This window comes from Pongo pygmaeus, chromosome 20, assembly GCF_028885625.2.
Source record: "Pongo pygmaeus isolate AG05252 chromosome 20, NHGRI_mPonPyg2-v2.0_pri, whole genome shotgun sequence".
Lineage (NCBI taxonomy): Eukaryota > Metazoa > Chordata > Mammalia > Primates > Hominidae > Pongo > Pongo pygmaeus.
The window spans coordinates 19,291,538-19,309,504 of record NC_072393.2 but is presented as its reverse complement, the minus strand read 5'-3'; the positions used below and the strand labels follow the sequence as shown (position 1 = coordinate 19,309,504).

Below are 17,967 nucleotides of genomic sequence, written 5' to 3'. Positions count from 1 at the left end.
CCCTTCTTCAGTCCTGCAAGGCAGACCTGTCCCTTCTGGGCTTTGCCTGTCGCCCTGTGGCCTCCTTCACACCCCAACCCCTCACTCAGCCAGGGCACCAACCCCAGCACCCTCCACCCCCTGCATTTTATCCAACCTTGGTGTGAAGTCAAAACTGTTTATTAATATTTTATTGGTGACAAAAGAACTTAAATTGACCGAAAATCAAAAGTTACATTGCCTTGGTACAGTGCGCCTGGGTTTGTCAAGGCTGCTGCTACAAAGCTGGAGAACACAGCACAGGGCGAAGCAGAGGCAAAGCGGCCCAGCCCAACAGCCGGGATGGGGCAGGGGGCGTCCCTCAGGCCGCCGCGGAGTCACCGCGGAAACCTACCCAGTGCATGCCTCTACGCGGCCTACCGGAAGAAGGGGAAACCGAAAGCCCTAGAGCAATGGGAATAAATAAGAGTCCCTGCCAGAAGGAAGGTGGCCTGTGCGTCCCCGTCTGTCCCATGTAGAAGCCGGAATCTGGAGGTGTTCGGATCAGGGCCAGTGACGGCCCCAGGCCCGGGCCAGGGGAGGCTGGAGGCCTGGCTGCCAGGCAGAATGACACCCCAAGCCAGGCGTTCGAGGGGCTGGGGCAGCTCTCCTAAAATGACCCTCTGCCAATGACACCACACCCTCAGCCCCTTCACACAGAACGCGGTAATTTCTGTAACTTGTTTCCTTACCCCCTAGAAGCAGCAATCACCCCATCAGCAAAGTTGCCGGCAGGCAGAGCTCCCAATTTGGGCTTTCGGTATGCAGTGCTCCGTGTGTCTAACCAGCACAGGGACCGTCGGTACCTCCTGGGGATGGGGACAGGGACAGGCCCTCTTGTCCTTCCACCAAATCTTCCACAAAGGCCCCCAGGAAAAAGCCGTCAATCCGGGAACAGCCACCTTCTCGCCTCCTGGCCACAGGGCCAGTCCTGGCCAAGGCCCCTCGCAATGGGGCCAAAAGCACCTTCCTCACAGGTGCGGGGCCCTGCGCCGAGTCCAGGTGGGAAGCAGCTTGGCTTCTGAGTCCAGCGGAGAACGAGCAGCTTCCAGGCTCGGCGGGCGGCTACCCCAGCGGCCCGATGCCCCGCAGCAAGAAGCCACTGGAAGCTAAAACCAACAACAAAAATCCTCCTCCGGCCACGGCACAGGTGTTGCTCCTCTTCTCCAGTGGCGCTGGCTTATTTAAACTGTTTCTGGAAGCTTCTCACATCTCCCAGGTCCACCGCTAAGATTTGAGAGACAAACTTAGGAAAGTATTCTTCAGTACTCCTTTAAAAGAATCTTGAAAAAAACAAACAGAAAAACCCCAAACACCCTTATTTTCTTTAAATGAAGGCCCTCGGAGAACACAGGCAGTGCGACGCGCGTCCGGTAGGCGTGGACAGACGCGCCCTCCCGGGGCTCTGCCCCGCACGCTGCTGTCTTTGCAAGGAGCCTGCTCGGGCACAGAAATGCGAAGTTTTTTCCTGCTAAGACGTAGTCCCCTTTCAATCAAAGAGAAAAAGAAATAAAAGAACAGAGGAAAGGGCTACTCTGAGATGAGGGTCTTCCTCCCTCCGCCCTGGCCGCAGCCCCGGTGGGACGGAGCGGGGCCTCCTGGTGGCCGCGGCTCCCGCGGGCCGGCCCCTCCTCCGCTCCCTCTGCTCCTCGCCGCCGCGGGCCAGCAGGGGGCGCTCGGCCTCGGCTCCTCTCCCTCGTGCGCTCTCCCTTCCTGTCGCTCACACAGTGGTGCTTCAGTTTTAGCAGTGGAAAACAGGTATCCGTTTATTTTTATTTTTTATTACCCAGAATAAGATGCTGATGGACTAAGCCACATTGCTTAGCTCTTCCGCCGCCACCTGTCAGGAGGGAGAAGGGCAGGAGGCGGTGAGAGGCTGCGACCTGAGCCCCACAGGTACCCAGCACACAGGACAGTGAGGGAGAGCCCGAGCTGCCCTCCCCAACTCTGATGAGGAAACTGAGGTCCTGCGGTGATCCCCGGAGCAGACAGGATGGGGTAGGGTGGGGTGAGGGGCCTCCACATCCCTTTCCGTGGGGAGCCACCCTGACTAGCGGTGAAGGGCACAGGCCAAGCTGACCCTGGAGGCCTGTGACCCCCACCAGGCACAGCACACATTTCCAGATAGCACCCCTCCAGTGCAGCTCCCTGGGGAGAGCCCCCTCCCATCCTTCTCCTTGAGGCTGGGGTGGGGCCAGGCCTGCTCCAGGGGGGCTTGCCTTTTAATACTGGGACAGCCCCGTCACCCCGCCATGCTGGTAAGCCCGCTCTCCCTGGTACGTGGAATCCTGCGAGAGTGCCACGTCGATTTGTGATTTAAACTCGTCACCAAGGTAACTGTCCTGAAAGACAAGGTTGGGAGGTAAGCAAGCCACAGGCCAAGGGTGCTCACATCCACCCAGCCCTCAGCAGCCCCAGAGAAAAGAATGGAAAACCCGTCCCCAAACTAACACCCAGGAGGAGACCCACTCTGATGATCCCAGCTCAGGGACAGGTAATTCAGACAGTGGACATGGGCCAGGCCAGCTCTCTGGGGCTCTTCAGAGGGCATGTTTCAGGTGCATAGCCCCACCCTCACTCAGGTAAGTCCCGTCCCAGGGCTCTGTACGTGGGGTGGGCTCACCTGGGACAGCTCCGGCTGGGAGAGGCCGGGCTGGCTCATCTGGGAAGGCTGGCTCATGGAGATGTAGCCCTGCGTCAGGGCGCCCTGAGAGAAGGGCTGTGACGCCACATCCTGGCTGGCTTGGCTGTTGGGGAGGTTGGTCTGGCTGGGTCCAGGAAGCCCAAAGCGGTTCTTCTGGCGTCCCCCACGACCAGTCTTGCCTTTCGGGGTGCCTCGCCCTGAAAGACAGCAGTCCAGGGTGATCCGAAGGAGGTCAGCGCCTCATAGACAAGCACACCCTCGAGAGCTCTCGGGAGGGCCACACCCAGCCGCAGCCATGGATGCTCACCTGCAGCGGGCCCGTTGGCTTGTCCAAAATAGCCAGGTGGTGGCATGGGTGGCATGACCAGGTTGAAGGGGATGGGAATGTTCATGGCAGCAACGTGGCTAGGGCCGGCACTGATCATGCCAATCTGGTCATGGGTCTGGAAGTACATGCTGGAAGGCCGGCCTGCAAATCACAGTGGAACACGGCAGGTATCACCTGCCTCGGTCAAACCCCAGCGATGCCCGACCCACCCCACCAGCCAGTCTGCCGGAGCTGCACACCTGTCCTGGCTCTGCCCAGGCTGAAGATGCGGATTCGCAGGACTCCATGTTAACTACAGCAGCCTGCCTGGGGCTGGGTGCTTGGGTAGGCACCTTCCCCGAGGAGAGTCTGCTGGGAATCACTGGCCTACACAGATCTTAAAAACTGAAAATTGGGGCCGGGCGTGTTGGCTCAAGCCTATAATCCCAGCACTTTGGGAAGCCGAGGTGGGTGGACCACCTGAGATCAGGAGTTTGAGACCAGCCAGGCCAACATGGCGAAACCTCGTCTCTACTAAAAACACAAAAATTAGCCGGGCATTGTGGTGGGTGCTTGTAATCCCAGCTACTCGGGAGGCCAAGGCAGGAAAATCGCTTGAACCCAGAGGGGGAGGTTGCAGTGAGCCAAGATCACACCACTGTACTCCAGCTTGGGCGACAGAGCGATACTACTCGGTCTCCCAAAAAAAAACAAACAAACAAACAAAAAAAAAAAACAACCTGCAAATTTGCCAAGTGCAGTGACTCACGCCTGTAATCCCAGCACTTGGGGAGGCTGAGCGGGAGGACTGCTTGAGGCAGGAGTTCGAGACCAGCCTGGACAACATAGCGAGACCCTGTCTCTAAACAAAAAAACTAAAATAAATGAAAATCACCCTGCATTTACCAAAGGAAAAAAAAAATCCTTTTTATGTAAATGTTCTATTTGTACTACATGCAGTCCCTGCCCTACCAAAAGGCAAGAAAAAGCTAACTAGCTTGATCACCAGGAAACACAAATGAATAAACTCTAGCTAAAGACAAACACCCTAGGGGTGCTCCGGGGCTAGAGATGCCCTAGGGGCGGGGAGGCCAAGGGAGCCAGGCACCGCCCTTGAAGAGGAGGAAAGATGGGGGCACCTAAAGCTGCAGCGGTGGGAATGGCCAGCATCCCGGTGTGAGGACGAGGGGTCGGCCAGGTCCCCTGCTGAGCAACTCACCCTGGCTGCTCCGATCATAGACGGAGCCTGGGATGATGGCCTCCCGGGCATCATACATGGCTGTGGTCATGAAGCGGGCTCCCTGCGAAGGTTTAGATAGGTGAGGAATTTGTCATCTCAACAGAAGGAACAACTTCCCATGGGCCCAGTGGCCTGGGAGGTGGCAGGTATGCAGCTGTGGGATGTTGACACTGTGCCAGGGGCTCTCCCTGGAGACAGGAGGGAGCTGCTGTCTCATGGCCTCTGGGTCTCGCCTGCCCTCCTCGGCAGACCTGGGCTCTGATGCTGACCCTTGGGCCTCAGCTCAGGAAGCTTCACACCCCCTCACTACCAAGGCACCCTGGGCTTGCAAAGCTTCCAACTGCCCGTGTCCAAGGTCCCAGGCTGCTGCATGCAGCACAGCAACCCTGAGCCCAATTCCCAGAGGCCACCCAGGACTTAGCAGCCCCAAGCCAAAAATGCCACACACAGCTTGGGTGACAGGAAGTGGGCTGGCCCACCCTCCCCTAGGAGAGCCCTCCCTCAGCTCACGGGCACACGGGCCAAGCTGGCACATTCCCAGCAGTGTTTCGGGCCCGGGTTTCTCCGTGCTGCCCTGCTGTCCTGCGCAGGCGCTCACCGGGTTGATGGTGTTGACCAGCTTCCGCGGCTTGCTGAACTGCATGAGGCTCTCGCGCAGGTTGTTGAGCGGCCCCTCCACCAGCACCTTCTGCTCCTTGTAGTAGTTCAGCAGGTGGTTCCAGAGCGGCTGCTTCGACAGTGCCTTCGGGTTGCCCACAATGATGACGCCATACCTGCAACAAGGGCGCAGTGCTGAGAACGCAGGTGGAGAGCTGCCCGTCTCACAGGACGGTCCAAGAGGCAAGGCTGCATTCACTCAGAACCCAAATCCAAGGCAACAGAGGCATGGACCGGGCAGCAGGCAGGCTGCCAGCCACAGGGACAGGCCCCACAGCCCAATGCCAAGCCACTGACCCTGCACACAGGTTGATTTTGTGGCCGACTCTAAGCAGCCCCAGGGCAGACAACTGGCTGGGTGGATACATTTGAAGAGAAGACCTGCTGTCAAGAGTCGGCCTTCCAGGCACCGGGGCACAGGCGGCCCCACAGGGCCCCCAGCAGGCTGGGGCACTGACCCGATGCCCAGCTCCTCTAGCCCACCTCACGCAGCTGTGGGGGGACCCACCCAATACTGCCCACCAAACAAGAGGGCGCCTTAGAAAGAGGGAGTAACCAATGACAAAGCCATGGTGACCTAGAGGAGAACCACCGCACATGTGAGCCGGAAGGAGCGCCAGGCTCTCTCCCTGTGCTGGGTGGAGCCACGGGCCAGGTCCCCCCGACTTCCAGCTGGTGAATGGGTCCTTGCTGTCTAGTGTTTTTTTTTTTTTTTTTCTTTGGAGACAGAGTTTTGCTCTTGTTGCCCAGTGGCTGGAGTGCAATGGTGCGATCTCGGCTCACCACAACCTCCGCCTCCCAGGTACAAGCGATTCTCCTGTTTCAGCCTCCCAAGTAGCTCAGACTACAGACATGTGCCACCACGACCGGCTAATTTTTTTGTATTTAGTAGAGACGAGGTTTCACCATGTTAGGCTGGTCGAGAACTCCTGACCTCAGGTGATCCACCTGCCTCGGCCTCCCAAAGTGCTGGGATTACAGGTATGAGACACCGCGCCCGGCCTGATGTCTAGTTTTATGTGGGATGACAGAATGGACACCTTGTTCTCGGGGTCCCTTCTGCTATCAGCAGTTCACAAAAGTCGTATTTTAGAACCAAAAATAGTGGACAGGACCAAAACTTACAGGCTCTCAGATTAAACAACTTGACAGACACACACAAGATTTATTTGAATCAGACCAGAAGGGCCTGGAAAAATACATCCTGCTGGGCTGAGGCACAGGGGCCACAGCACACCCCCAGGACACGGAAACAAAGATCTCTGCAGTGAGACATTGTTTCTCAACTGCTGCTCAGAGTCCTCTGACCTCTGGCCCTGGCAACCCCCAAACCCTAGCCCCAAATTCCCTGGGAAGTGAGGACCGATTAGAGCGGCTGGGCAGCACGCAGCAGGCAGCCTCCCTACCTTGCTCTGGTCAGGGCCACGTTCAGACGCCTGGGGTCATTTAAAAACCCAATGCCTTGGTGCTCGTTGGCCCGCACACAGGACAGGATGATGAAGTCCTTCTCGCGTCCCTGAAAGGCGTCCACACTGGCGATCTCCACCTCCTGGAAGGGAGCTTTGTGGTCACTATAAGCCAGCAGGCTGCCTTCCCAGTCCCCCCAAAATGCAGGAAACACACCAAGACCCACCCTCAAATCCCACCCGGGAGCTTGGGGCCTGGTGCCTGCTCACCGCACCTAGGGGCTGTCCTGGCTCTGCTGCCATTTTGTTTTGTTTTCTTTAGAGACAGGGTCTTGCTCTGTCACCCAGGCTAGAGTACAGTGGTACGATCTCAGCTCGCTGCAGCCTTGACCTCCCAGGCTCAGCTGATCCTACCTCAGTCTCCTGAGTAGCTGGGACCATAGGCACATGCCACCATACCCAGTTATTATTTTTTTTGGTGGAGGCAGGGTCTCCCTACGTTGCCCAGGTTGGTCTGGAACTCCTAGGCTCAAGCGACTCCCCCACCTCGGCCTCCCAAAGTGCTGGGACTCCAGGTGTGGGCCATGACACCCAGCCTGTTCTCTTTTAGCCACAGGGATTTGTTTCTCAGCACTAAGAGCACACGTGCTCATCCCAGAGCACCTGAGCCGTGCTCAAAAACAGAACAGAAACCACTGCCATGTAGCCACTGAGACTCAGCACTTGGGCTCATTTCCCCGTGGAGGCAGAGCTGTGCCTCCTCCCCACACACCCGCGGTGGGTGTTTCATCCGGGTGTCAATAAAGGTGTTAACACCATGGTCTCCACAGCACAACATCCACTGCGTAGCAGGCACAGACCACTGCCGTTCCACCTTGGACTTGTTTCAACTGTCCCGAGAAAACACCTTGATGTGCCAATCTTAGCCCGTGTTTCTGATCCCTGTGACATATTTCTCAACGTCTCTGTCCTGACCATGTGGAATTTCGCAGGGTCCGTGGGGATGTGCTGTCTGTGCCCTCCCCAGAGGGTGGGCCAGCTGGTGCTTCCTGGGCCACTCTGAGCTCCAGCCAGGATGGGCCCCTCTTGGGGAGGTAACTTAAAGGTCAAGGGTCAATACCCCTGCATGACCCAGGAGACCAAGTGTGCCCGAGGGTGCGGCGCACCTGGTAGAGCTTGGTGTGCAGGGAGCCGCTGAACTGCATGTACTGCACCAGGTAGGAGCGCTGGCCCTCGTAGGGCGTGATGATGCCAATCTGGTCCGGCTTGGCGCCTGCCTTCAGCAACTTCGTGGTGATCTTCTCCACGTTCGCAGCCTCGGTCCTAAGAAACCCAGGCTCTCAGTGCTGGGCTCCACCTGTGGGATCCCGAGCCCTGAGGCTGGAGGCCGTGAGGGGTGCAGACACATGACACCCTGCGGGAAGGCAGCTGCCATCACTGGCGTTTGCACGGCTGAGCTTCCCCAGCTTTCACCAGGGGAGTCTCGAGGGGCAGAAAAGGCTGCCATGTGGGATTAGCAAGTATCTGCCCAATAAAAAACAAGTACAATGGAAAAGGAGGCAGAAACAACATGGTTTAGAGTCTAAACAGGGGATGAAGGCAAAAAAAGTTTCAGTCCCATGTTAAAAATAAAATAAGTAGAATGAGTCAGCAACCTCTCAAGCTGTCCCCAAGGCCTGCAGATGCTGGTGGGCCTGTCCCTGCTCACCTATTCAGGTAGGAGGTGCCCGAGCTAGCAATCTCCTCTTGGCCCTGGGTCACGTAGAAGAACATCGGTTTATCGGGTTGGGGCCACTGGAAGTCAAATCCCTTCTTCACACGATCCGCTGTGAGGGGAGGGAAAGAGGTAACACTTCAAAAGCCCTAGCCTGCCTCAACTGAGTTCAGATACAGCGCAATGTAGATGCTACACTACAGCGCTGCAGGTCCTGGGGCAGGAGACCTCGATCTGTGAGGCCCTGGTGAGGTCACCTGAGCCGGTCCCCCGGCCAGAGATGCCCAGGATTGGGCAAGGCTGAGGAGAGGCCACCGAGAGCACCATGGCCAGCACAGAGCTGGCTCAGCCCCTGAACAGGGAACAGGGTCTCAGCCAGGGCTTTCCTGCAGCCTGGATCTCTGCCAACCCTAGGATACAGGCTATTCTCCTGCTTCCTTCCAGAAGCTTGCCTTAAAGGCGCCACAGCCCCTACAACTGACTTGTGTGTGACACTGTTGAGCCAACTGTGTGCCCCTGCCCTTCAGCCTTGTCCATTCCTGCTGAGGGCCTGTGGACCGGTGGCTCTGTCTCTGGGCTCCCTCCTGGGCCGGGGCCCAACACTGCAGCTGGGGGGCCGGGGCGTCCTGCTGTGTGAGCAGCCACTTTCTTCGGGCTCTTCGTGCTCATCTTGGCTTTTCTGGGCCCTGTTGCGTTTCCTTAAAACGGTAAATTCAGTTTCTCAATTCACAGGTGCCCTCCTCACTCTACTGGGAGCTTCGATCAGTGTGAGAAAACCGGTGTTTTTGCACAGCACCAGCCTGACATGGACAGAGGAAGCCAGACATGCCAGGACACACCGTTATGTGTGGATCACCGTATGTGTGGATCATTGTAAGTGGATCACTGTTGTTACGGTGAGCGCAGGGGCCGCCGGATGAGCTCAGAAGTCCCTCAGCCCAAGGGCTGCTGTGGATGCGCACTCCTGGATGGTGGCCACCTGCAGGGATGAGGCGGCTTCTCACAGCTGGTCAGGTGGTTCTGGCTTCAGGTGCTGGCTATCCAAATATGCTCACTTAGTAACCACTCACTGAGCCAGACACTTGTAATGTGGCCACATGTTTACACTTCAATAGAGAATTTCCTAAAATGTACTTACTGGGTGTGAACTATGTGCTGTGCATCAATTAGAGAGCAGTGTGCACCAGCGTCTGCCCTCTGGGCCGATGCCCTGGGGACCATCAGGGGTCTGAGCCTGCGCCCGCCGAGCCACGCCTTTCCCAGCCAGTGCTCAGACACCCCAGAGCGTAAGCGAGGTCTCTGCGGGCTTGTTTTCAGCCTTGCCATGCGCTGGGAACAGCGGTGTCCCTGCGATGTCAACAGTGGTGTCAACTCCCACGACCTGCCACTCGGCAGAGTGGTGCGGCCCAACCCGGGTGGTGGGCTCTGAGCCTCACTTTCTCCTGTAACTAGGCCTGACAATACCAACCCCACAGGTTTGGAGTTCATGAGGTGCTGTGTCGGCAGCTTTCAGGACCCTTTACACTCTCAAAAGTTAGGGAGTCCAAACAGCTATAAGGATAACTGTATTCTCTAAACTTGGAAATTTAAAAAATATATTAATTCATTTAAAAATAACCCATTACATGTTAGTTATTTCTCCAAAAATAAGCTAAGTAAGAAAAGTGGTCCTGTCTCACATTTCTGCAAATCTCCTTACTATCTGGCTGAATCGGAGGCAGCTGGGCCCTGGGGTCTGCCTCTGCTCAGTCCACCCTCCTGGGCTCTGGGGATGCCGTGGGGAAGCCAGGCCTCATGGATGCCTGTGGCTGGAAAGGAAGATGGGTTTGTTTTTACAGCCTTTCTGCACGGCTGGGAGTCTCCAGCCCCGAAGCCACATCAAGCTGGACAGAGATGGGTTTCCGCACGCCTGTGACAACTCTTTGCCGCTCCATCCCCATGTGACTTCGTGACACTACATTGGTCATTTTTAGGAAGGATCTCCCACTGAGTCAAGTAGGTCTTCCAAAGGCTGACACATTTCACCGGCAATGGTGGAAACATTCCATCTGTCACCCCCAAAGACCTCACCAGAAAAGTCTCTAGGTGCTGGGAAGACACCAAGCTCATGGCAAGCAACGTTAAGTTTTCCAAAATTCTGGTTTTCACTTGAATTTTACTACTGTAACAGATGTTGCCACTTGTTCTCCATGAAGCGACAGGTTCGATCATTTTTGGAAAAAGTCTGCCCAACGCCTTGGGATGAATACCCAGGGTGTGTCCACAAGGCCTTCCTTCAAGCGCCGGCATACCCAAAGGTGTCACAAGAAATTTTATCTGGTCACAGTGAAACACTCGAGGCTTAGTAAGATGTACTGTTCACTTCCTCATCCAGGGCGTTTCTTACTGTGATCCAGGCACAGTCTGGCTGCTCTGGGCCGACTCCTGCAGAAGCACCAGTGGGTCACCAGCAGTGCGAGCGTCGGCAGAGTGAAAAAGGGCAGGTGAGGCCTCTGTGTTATCCAGGGAAGCCGGACACAGTCTTGTGGACCCCAGGGGCCAAGGCCCTGAGAACAGCTGTTCTTCATGAAGCACTGAACACATGGCCCATGTTAAGGCCTGGGCTCAGCTCCCCTAACAGCCTGTCCTGGCTGCTGTGCATGCTGCCACATGAGGCTTGGATGAATTCTCAGGCAATGACTGAGTTTTACAGAGAACACAGGCTCCCCACATGCCCCAGAGACACCACTTGATCCAAGACCATACCACCAAGACCTTGGGCACAAAGTGCCCTGAACTCAAGCAGTGGCTATGTGAAGCCACTCAGGGGAAACTGATGGGCCAGTTCCTTCTCCCCAGTCCACATTCCCTTGATGCCACTTCTCTGTAAAAGCCCCTGCCCTGGGCAGAGCCCTGTTACCTGCAGTGACACCATTCTGGAGGGAGCCCTCGTAGAAGATGTTGGATGGGAAGGCGCTGAGTGCAGGGTGCATCCGGTACTGGACCTGCAGGCGGATGGGCCGGATGCCCAGCACCACCAGGCGCTCGAAGAGCGACTGTGACAGCCCGGCCTTGGCCGCCTTCTTGCACATCACCACTGGGCCCAGCTGGCAGTGGTCACCTACAAGGATCAGCTGTAGGAACAGGGGCCCCCACAAGTCAAGAAGCTCAGGTGTGAATCGGCCTTAACACACACTAGCAAGGAAGTAGGGGCCCCAGGGTGCACAGGACACCACCTGGCCACAGGGGCATTGCTCACCACACACACTGGACGTGCAGCTGGCAGAGCCCACCCTCTATAAACCCCTCAGGGAGCCCCATGTGTGCACACTCTGCTGGGCATCCTGCGTCAATACAAGGTGTTTTAAAAGACAAACACCAAGAATCACACACACGAGTTTTCACACAGGAGAGGGCAGGGGAGGCAGCCCACCTGCTTGGCCCCGAGGACCACGGGAACCATGCACTCCGGCTCGGTGGCCTGGGTGCTTTCGTCGATTAAAATGGAGCGGAACTGCATCTTGGCCAGCCTCGGGTCACCGGCGCCCACACACGTGCAGCAGATGACATCTGCGTTCTGGGGAAGGGTGCAGAGGCATCAGGGCACCTGCACTGTAAACGCCACCAGACCCCGGAGGGCAGGTGGGACAGGACACAGAAGCTCTCCTGTCTCTCACCCTCCCTGACACTATAAAAAACAAGCTGTCCCTCCCGGACAAGATACGTGGTCCAGGCTGTGGTGATTACAAACTTTTAAGGTCCTTAAACGGTCATGTTTCACAGAAGGCAACCCCTCCACACCAAGAGCTCTGTGCCTCACGACAACCTCCAAGGGGCAGTGCTGAGCTGCTGGAACCTGCACTCAGGCTGATTCCAGTTCAGGCTGGTTGGTTATGAAAGAGCAGGAGTGTTCTAGATCCACTGCCGGATCCCAGTGGAGGCTAGCAGGGAGTGGAGACTCCCTAGAAGACCGTGTTCCAGGCAGCAAGATGTCCCTAATTTACTGTACAACTGAGCACAGAGAGGCCAAGTAGAGAGCATCTAAGTTCTCTTTCCAGAAGCAAAGCAACAATTCAAATAGGTGCTTTGGCCCAAACAAAAACCATCAGGCTGCCAGCCCACAGGCCCTTTTGCAGGCGGGAGGGGCACTCACCATCAGCAGCTCTCTCTCTGCGGTGCGCTTCAAGGCCCGGTACCGCTTCTCGTCGGCAGACGACAGCTCCCCAGTCTCGTCTTTCAGCTGCTGCAGCTTCTGCAGCTCAGGCATGCTGGAAGCACATGCGGGTCAGCAGGGTGCCTGAGCTCTGTACACGTCACCCGCAGAAGCTCAGGGACCAACTGGGAGGGATGGCCTCGACACACACCTGTCCATGTTCCTGATCTGGTTGTGCAGGGCCAGAAAAGACACCGGGGAGTCGATGGCCTCACGGCTCTTGGCGCAGAGGCGCACGACCTTTAGCCCCGTCTGGTGGATCTTCTCCGTTAGCTGGTCCACGGCGATGTTGCTCGGAGCACACACCAGCACCGGCCTGCAACACCATTGGGGCGGCTCAGTGCTTACCCAGAGGAAGCTCGGTGAACGTAATAAGCCAAGACTCTGTTTTTTGAGACAGGGTCTTTCTTGCTCTGTTGCCCAGGCTGGAGTGCAGTGGTGTGATTTCAGCTAATTGCAGCCTCAACATCCTGGGCTCAAGCGATCCTCCCACCCCAGCCTCCTGAGTAGCTGGGACCACAGGTGCACGCCACTACCCCCAGCTAATTTCTGAATTTTTTTTTTGTAGAGACGTCTCACCCTGTTCAGGCTGGCCTTAAACTCCTGTCATTTTTAACAGGCAGTAATGACACGATACTGAAGGAGCTCAGATCCAAACAGCCCAGCCTTCACAGCTCTACCCACTGCAAGCAATGCCAAGGCTGGAACTTGCACCCTCCCGCCATGCTATAAAGTGCCACACATGGAACTCATGCTGCTGCAGCCATGCCCCCCCTGCCCCCAGTTTTCTAAACCAGTAGCAGATCTGGTTACTAAAATGCAATCCCAAGGCTGGAGCTGACACGAATAATGTCACATAGAGAGCGGTAGGCACCATAGCGACACTACCCGCCACGTGCTCTCTTCGGTGTGACAGAGCCCGAGGCTCCCAGCAGCAGGCCTTCTATCTGGCTACCCTAAAGCCCTCCCAGGTCTTGCCCGCAGGGGCTGTGTCAGCCCTACCCGTTGCCTTGCCGGGCCAGGTGGTAGACGATGGTGGCCGACGTCACCGTCTTCCCCGTGCCTGGCGGACCCTGGATCAGGCTCAGCGGTCTTTGCAGCACAGTCTTCACGGCATAAACCTTCAATACAAGCGGCCGTTAGGGGCAGCCTCCGCTTGTGTCCCGGCCCGTGGGCGAGGCCCCGCGCGCTGAGGACGGCGCGCACCTGGGAGTGGTTGAGGTCAGGGAGGCCCTGCGCCGTGAAGCGCTTGGGCAGCTGGCACTTGATGATTACGTCCTCCACCTCGTGGCCCAGCAGCTTGTGGTAGATGTAGCCAGACACCGAAGTCTCGTCCACGGCAAACGTTTTCAATGCGCTCTGCATCCTGTGAGGAGGGTTTGGGGTTGGCGACATGCACAGCCGTGGCCGCCTCACCGGCATCCTGAGTTTGCAGAGCTGGGTGGGGAACCCCACTCCACAGTGATGGGGAGGGCTCATAAAGATGCCACGGGTGGCAACCAGGGAACAGGCGGCAGCGATGAGAAGACTTACCTGTCAAAGGAGGTCGACTTCCACACAAAATCCACCTGGAAGTTGTGAGTCACCTCCACAGGTGCACCCACGCTGCTCCGCAGCTCAATGGCGATCTCATCGCCATAATCTGTGTGCTGAGTTAAGTTTGCATCCTTGTCAAAAGCCGGGCTGACCTTTCTGGGCCGCCCTTGGTACACGCTCTTTAAACAGCGTTTTTAAAATTTAGTTACTTAAGACACCGCTGGCTCTGCACCAAACGCTAAAAACGTGCAGCCAACACCAGACCAGAGACCAGAAGGACAGCATCCTTGAGGAAAGACTCTACCTCACCATGAGCCGGTGTCCCACCCCCAGCCAGCCTGGAGTTCCTCCTTGCCACTCCCAGCCACCCATCTAGGCCCCTTTCAGAGATGCAGAGGGCGGCAGTGAAGCCAGCAGCGCTCACCAGCAGGGAGCAGCAACATCCAGGGCCCCAGGACCTCGCCAGGAGCTCCTGCACATGTGGCCAGCAGGGGCAGGCAGAGCTCGGGGAACCCAGCTTTGGCCAGAGCAGCTCTTCTCACAGTTCCACGGAAACAACGCCTCTCCCAGTACGGCCAAGCACAGGGCTCCACATACACAAGCAACCTGCCCTCCAGGAGGCTGTGGCGGGTAGGCAACACCCTTCCCTCGACCCCGAGCCCCAAAACTGGTCTCACGTGTTCAGGATGAGCTTGTCAGGCCCAGGGTGGGTGTGGGAGACAACTCTCCCTACCCCTGTGGAGCCCACCGCTGAATGGTCAGGCCCCAGCAGCACTGGCCAGTCACCAAGAGGCAGCCTCAGTCCGACCCGCGGTGTCTTCTCCTAGGACCCATCCCCGCCCCAGGCCTCTAACTGCACCTGTGCCTTATAGTTGCACCACTCTGGCCGGCAGCCTGCGTCACCATGAGGTCACTGCACATTCCCAAACGTGGCCTGGGAGCAAGTGTGTGCTCAGAGGGTCTGCATGTGACCACTGGCTTCTGGAACCTCCGTGTGCAGGGTCAGCGTCCAGGTAAGGCGCTCCTGCAGCCACATTAATCTCGAGTCAGTCCAGGGACGCACCACACAAGTGGCATCACCAACATCACCATTCGGGCAGAGGGGAAACAACCATATAACCAGCTGTCCCCTGAAGGTGAAGGCCCTGCGATTCTCCTAAGAGCAGTGGAGGGCGATGCCAACCAGCACCCACCACAGAGCATGAGATGCTGGCCCAGCAGTGAGCATCAAATCCACGGTGGCCTCCACGTGATGCCCCCACTTTCCTCTCCCACCAGCCGGTCCCACCCTCTTCACATGAAGGATACTATCAGGGACCTTGATGACGTGGCCGATCCCTTTCCACAGGGGCGCAAGGTCCCCTTTGTACCGCAGGCATATCTCATCCCCCTGCATGAGCCGCATGTCTTGCGGTAAAAAAGTGAGAGAGGTGGCCATTTTAACCCATGCCGTCGCTTCCACCAGGGAGAGTTCAAATTAAGGGGCACTTTACAAGGGTGGAACTAGGAATTTTATGCTACTTATGGTCACAAATATTTTAAAACTTAAAATCACCTCTTAACCAAATTATGACTAAATCCTCATTACCAGAGTCAGTCTTGGGCAAAGTGAAGTAGGCGATTCTCTTCTTGTTAAGGCCCAGGTCCCACCTGACCGTGATGTTATCTTGAGTCTGAGCACATGAAAAACAAGAGCCCCGGTTAGCCTCCAGCACAGGCCCGGGCCTGGCCTCCAGATGCCCGAGGCCCCATGAAGCGGGCCCTACAGCAAGCCTCTGCCATGAGCAGGCGCCGTGAGTGGCACCTGACAGCCCCAAATGCCACCAAGGGCACATCTGAAAGAGAAGCCATTAGGAGTCCCCGGAACACACACGGGCCGATCCCGTCTGAAGGCTTCACCGCACACCAGAGGCATCCGTGGCCAGGGAGCAGCTGCTGTGGGAGGGAGGAAGAGACAGAGAAGGGGAGGGAGGGACAGAAAGAGGAGGGGAGGGAGGGAGGGGAGGTCAGCGCTCCAGGGCTCCCGCTGCCTAAATGTGGTCTTCACAGGGATCACGCCCAAGTCTAACTCTTGCAACTGTGGGCAAAGCTGTGGACCCCACCGGGAAAGATGTGTTGGATTTAAACAGAAAACACTGAGGCTGATGTCAGATCTGAGGGTGGGGGTCCAGACCACCGGGCTGCCAGGCCCGGATCCGCAAGCTCCAACTCTCAGGCGTCGCGGCTGCAGCCCACATCAGCTCCCACAGCCTGGAGAGAAAACCTCCCTCTGGAAGCCTGAGGAGAGAGCTGTGAGAGCCAGAGCCCAGCCCAGGCCAAGCCCTCTTGCACACATCACCTGGGACTCCTTCAGTTTCTTGTCGTAGTCGGCCTCCAGCTTGACCAGGGGCCCGAATATGTTCTGGTACTGGTAGGCGTCCTCGTACCGCAGGAGGACATGCTGCGGCTCCTCGTCCACCCCCGGCTTCTCCAGGTCCTCCAGCGTGGCAGAAGGGTTTTCCTAGAAGACAACAACACCGCGCCACACTCATCCTGTTTTTCCCTACATGCAAATGAACGAGGGCGCAGAGGCACCAGAGGGATGGAGCACACATGCCACTTCTCAGAATGGGCCATGGTGGGTGGCATGGAGGGGTTCTGGCGCAGCCCCACCTGCAAGGAGAACCCTGGGAACGGGAACTCCATGCCACACAGGGAGCTGCACACCGGCCTGGCCCATGCCTGGGCCTCAGCTGCTGCTCCTCACCCCAGCGGGGTTCCGGTACTTGGGTGAACCTGCCTACAAAGCCCCAGGCGCCAGCCTGACACTGTCCACAGCAGAAGGCACCTTCAGAGCCAGCTGCCTCCTCCAAGCATGCCCAGCTTGTGAACGAGAGCAGCTAACCCTCCTCGCAGGCTGCCACAAAGACCACCGGTTTCTCTCGCTGTGTCCACAGCCTGGGAGGCCTGTCTCCCACGTCTGCTAATCCTGAGCCAGACCAACATGGGCCCGCAGCTCTTCCCCTGGGGGCCAGCTCCCTCAGTGAGTGCCAAGCTGGTGGGGATAGGACATTTTCTGGTCTGTTCAGATATAAATGGGAATGATGAAATCATCTGGCAACCCGAAAATCCAAGTGGAAAGGTACCCGGCTGAACAATGCTTAAAAAAATATTTTAACTTGCACTTCGGTTCCTATGTGAGATTTCTGACTGAATGGGAGGCAAATGAAAACTTCTAGCCTAGTTATTAGAACTACTTTATCACAAAATCCTAAACAGCTGGAATCACAGAAAGGCTTCCGTGGGGGAAAAGTGAGGGCTGTCTGTTGAAGGAGGGCCAGGCACCCACTACTTGACCCGGCACCCTCTCCTCTCCCCTCTGTCTCAGCTGACTGTGCCGATCTCGACACCAACCTATTTCCCCAGGACACTCTCGCAGCCCACCTGTCTGTGCAGGTCCAGGCTCTGCCCACAGCCAGCCCCATTCTTCCCTCCCACCACCCATCCTCACCCCGGCAAGACAAAAATTCCAGCAGCCAGAGCTTTCCTTTCCCCAAGGCCAGGATCTTCTCGGTCAGGTAAGGCTGCCTGGATGGAAGGTGACCAAGGTGCCCTGAGGTCATTCCACGTAGAGGTGGCAGAGGTCTGCCTGAGTTCCTTTCAGAGAATCTCCAGCGGTCTCACTGGGTCAAGCCGTCTCTGAAGACACTCCCCTCCCCGCAACTAGAAACCACACGAAGGCACGGGTCGGCCCGCTGGGCAGCCCCACCTTCCACAGCTCCTCCAGCTTGTTGATCTGCTGTGCCGTGATCTGGCGTGCCCGCAGCTGCTCCTGCTCGGAGGGGATCTTGACCAGCCAGGACAGGAAGCAGCGGTCCTGGATCAGCGGCTGCCACTGCGAGCTGTCCCAGTTGATGTCCTTGAGGCTGCTCTGGCTGGCACAGGGCTGCCTGCAGAGCGGGAGGGGGCCGTGAGGACCAGCTCCCCTCCCTGAAGCCCCAGAGCAGGGAGGGCCCCCTCCCATGCTGACCTTTCACCCAAAGGGGCGTGCCCTGCGTTTTATTATGTGATCACATTACCTTCAAACTGTTAGTAATAAATCGCATCTCCCCGTGCACTTGAGCTCTGAACTCTTAAAACTCAGAACAGACTTTGTTTTTACAGAATTGTTTTTATGACTTAGCCAGAATGCCCCAAAAGAGTTACACGGCACTGCCAACTCCTTAACAAGCCTCAGCCCTAAACGCTCTCATGCCTCACCCTTCAGCAAAAAC

At 57.1% G+C, this 17,967-nt stretch overlaps 1 protein-coding gene across 2 annotated transcripts in view; it reads right to left on the bottom strand.

The window, feature by feature from the left end:
* Positions 1–143: 143 nt before the first annotated feature.
* UPF1 (UPF1 RNA helicase and ATPase) overlaps positions 144–17,967 on the bottom strand; it is a 36,480-nt gene continuing 18,656 nt past the window's right edge. Inside the window, exons 5-24 of one of the 2 annotated variants that reach the window (XM_054465003.2) lie at positions 17,463–17,643; positions 16,053–16,214; positions 15,270–15,387; positions 15,023–15,121; positions 13,712–13,820; positions 13,385–13,544; positions 13,181–13,299; positions 12,330–12,494; positions 12,119–12,233; positions 11,399–11,542; positions 10,886–11,099; positions 7,981–8,098; positions 7,439–7,595; positions 6,273–6,415; positions 4,808–4,982; positions 4,189–4,270; positions 2,970–3,131; positions 2,642–2,859; positions 2,238–2,360; positions 144–1,858 (exon numbers count right to left, since the gene is read on the bottom strand). In XM_054465003.2, the coding sequence (XP_054320978.1) occupies positions 2,241–2,360; positions 2,642–2,859; positions 2,970–3,131; positions 4,189–4,270; positions 4,808–4,982; positions 6,273–6,415; positions 7,439–7,595; positions 7,981–8,098; positions 10,886–11,099; positions 11,399–11,542; positions 12,119–12,233; positions 12,330–12,494; positions 13,181–13,299; positions 13,385–13,544; positions 13,712–13,820; positions 15,023–15,121; positions 15,270–15,387; positions 16,053–16,214; positions 17,463–17,643 (2,761 nt within the window). In that variant the 3' untranslated portion in view covers positions 144–1,858; positions 2,238–2,240. The remainder of the gene's footprint in view (positions 1,859–2,237; positions 2,361–2,641; positions 2,860–2,969; positions 3,132–4,188; positions 4,271–4,807; positions 4,983–6,272; positions 6,416–7,438; positions 7,596–7,980; positions 8,099–10,885; positions 11,100–11,398; positions 11,543–12,118; positions 12,234–12,329; positions 12,495–13,180; positions 13,300–13,384; positions 13,545–13,711; positions 13,821–15,022; positions 15,122–15,269; positions 15,388–16,052; positions 16,215–17,462; positions 17,644–17,967) is intronic. The other variant, XM_054465004.2, reaches the window with a different exon arrangement.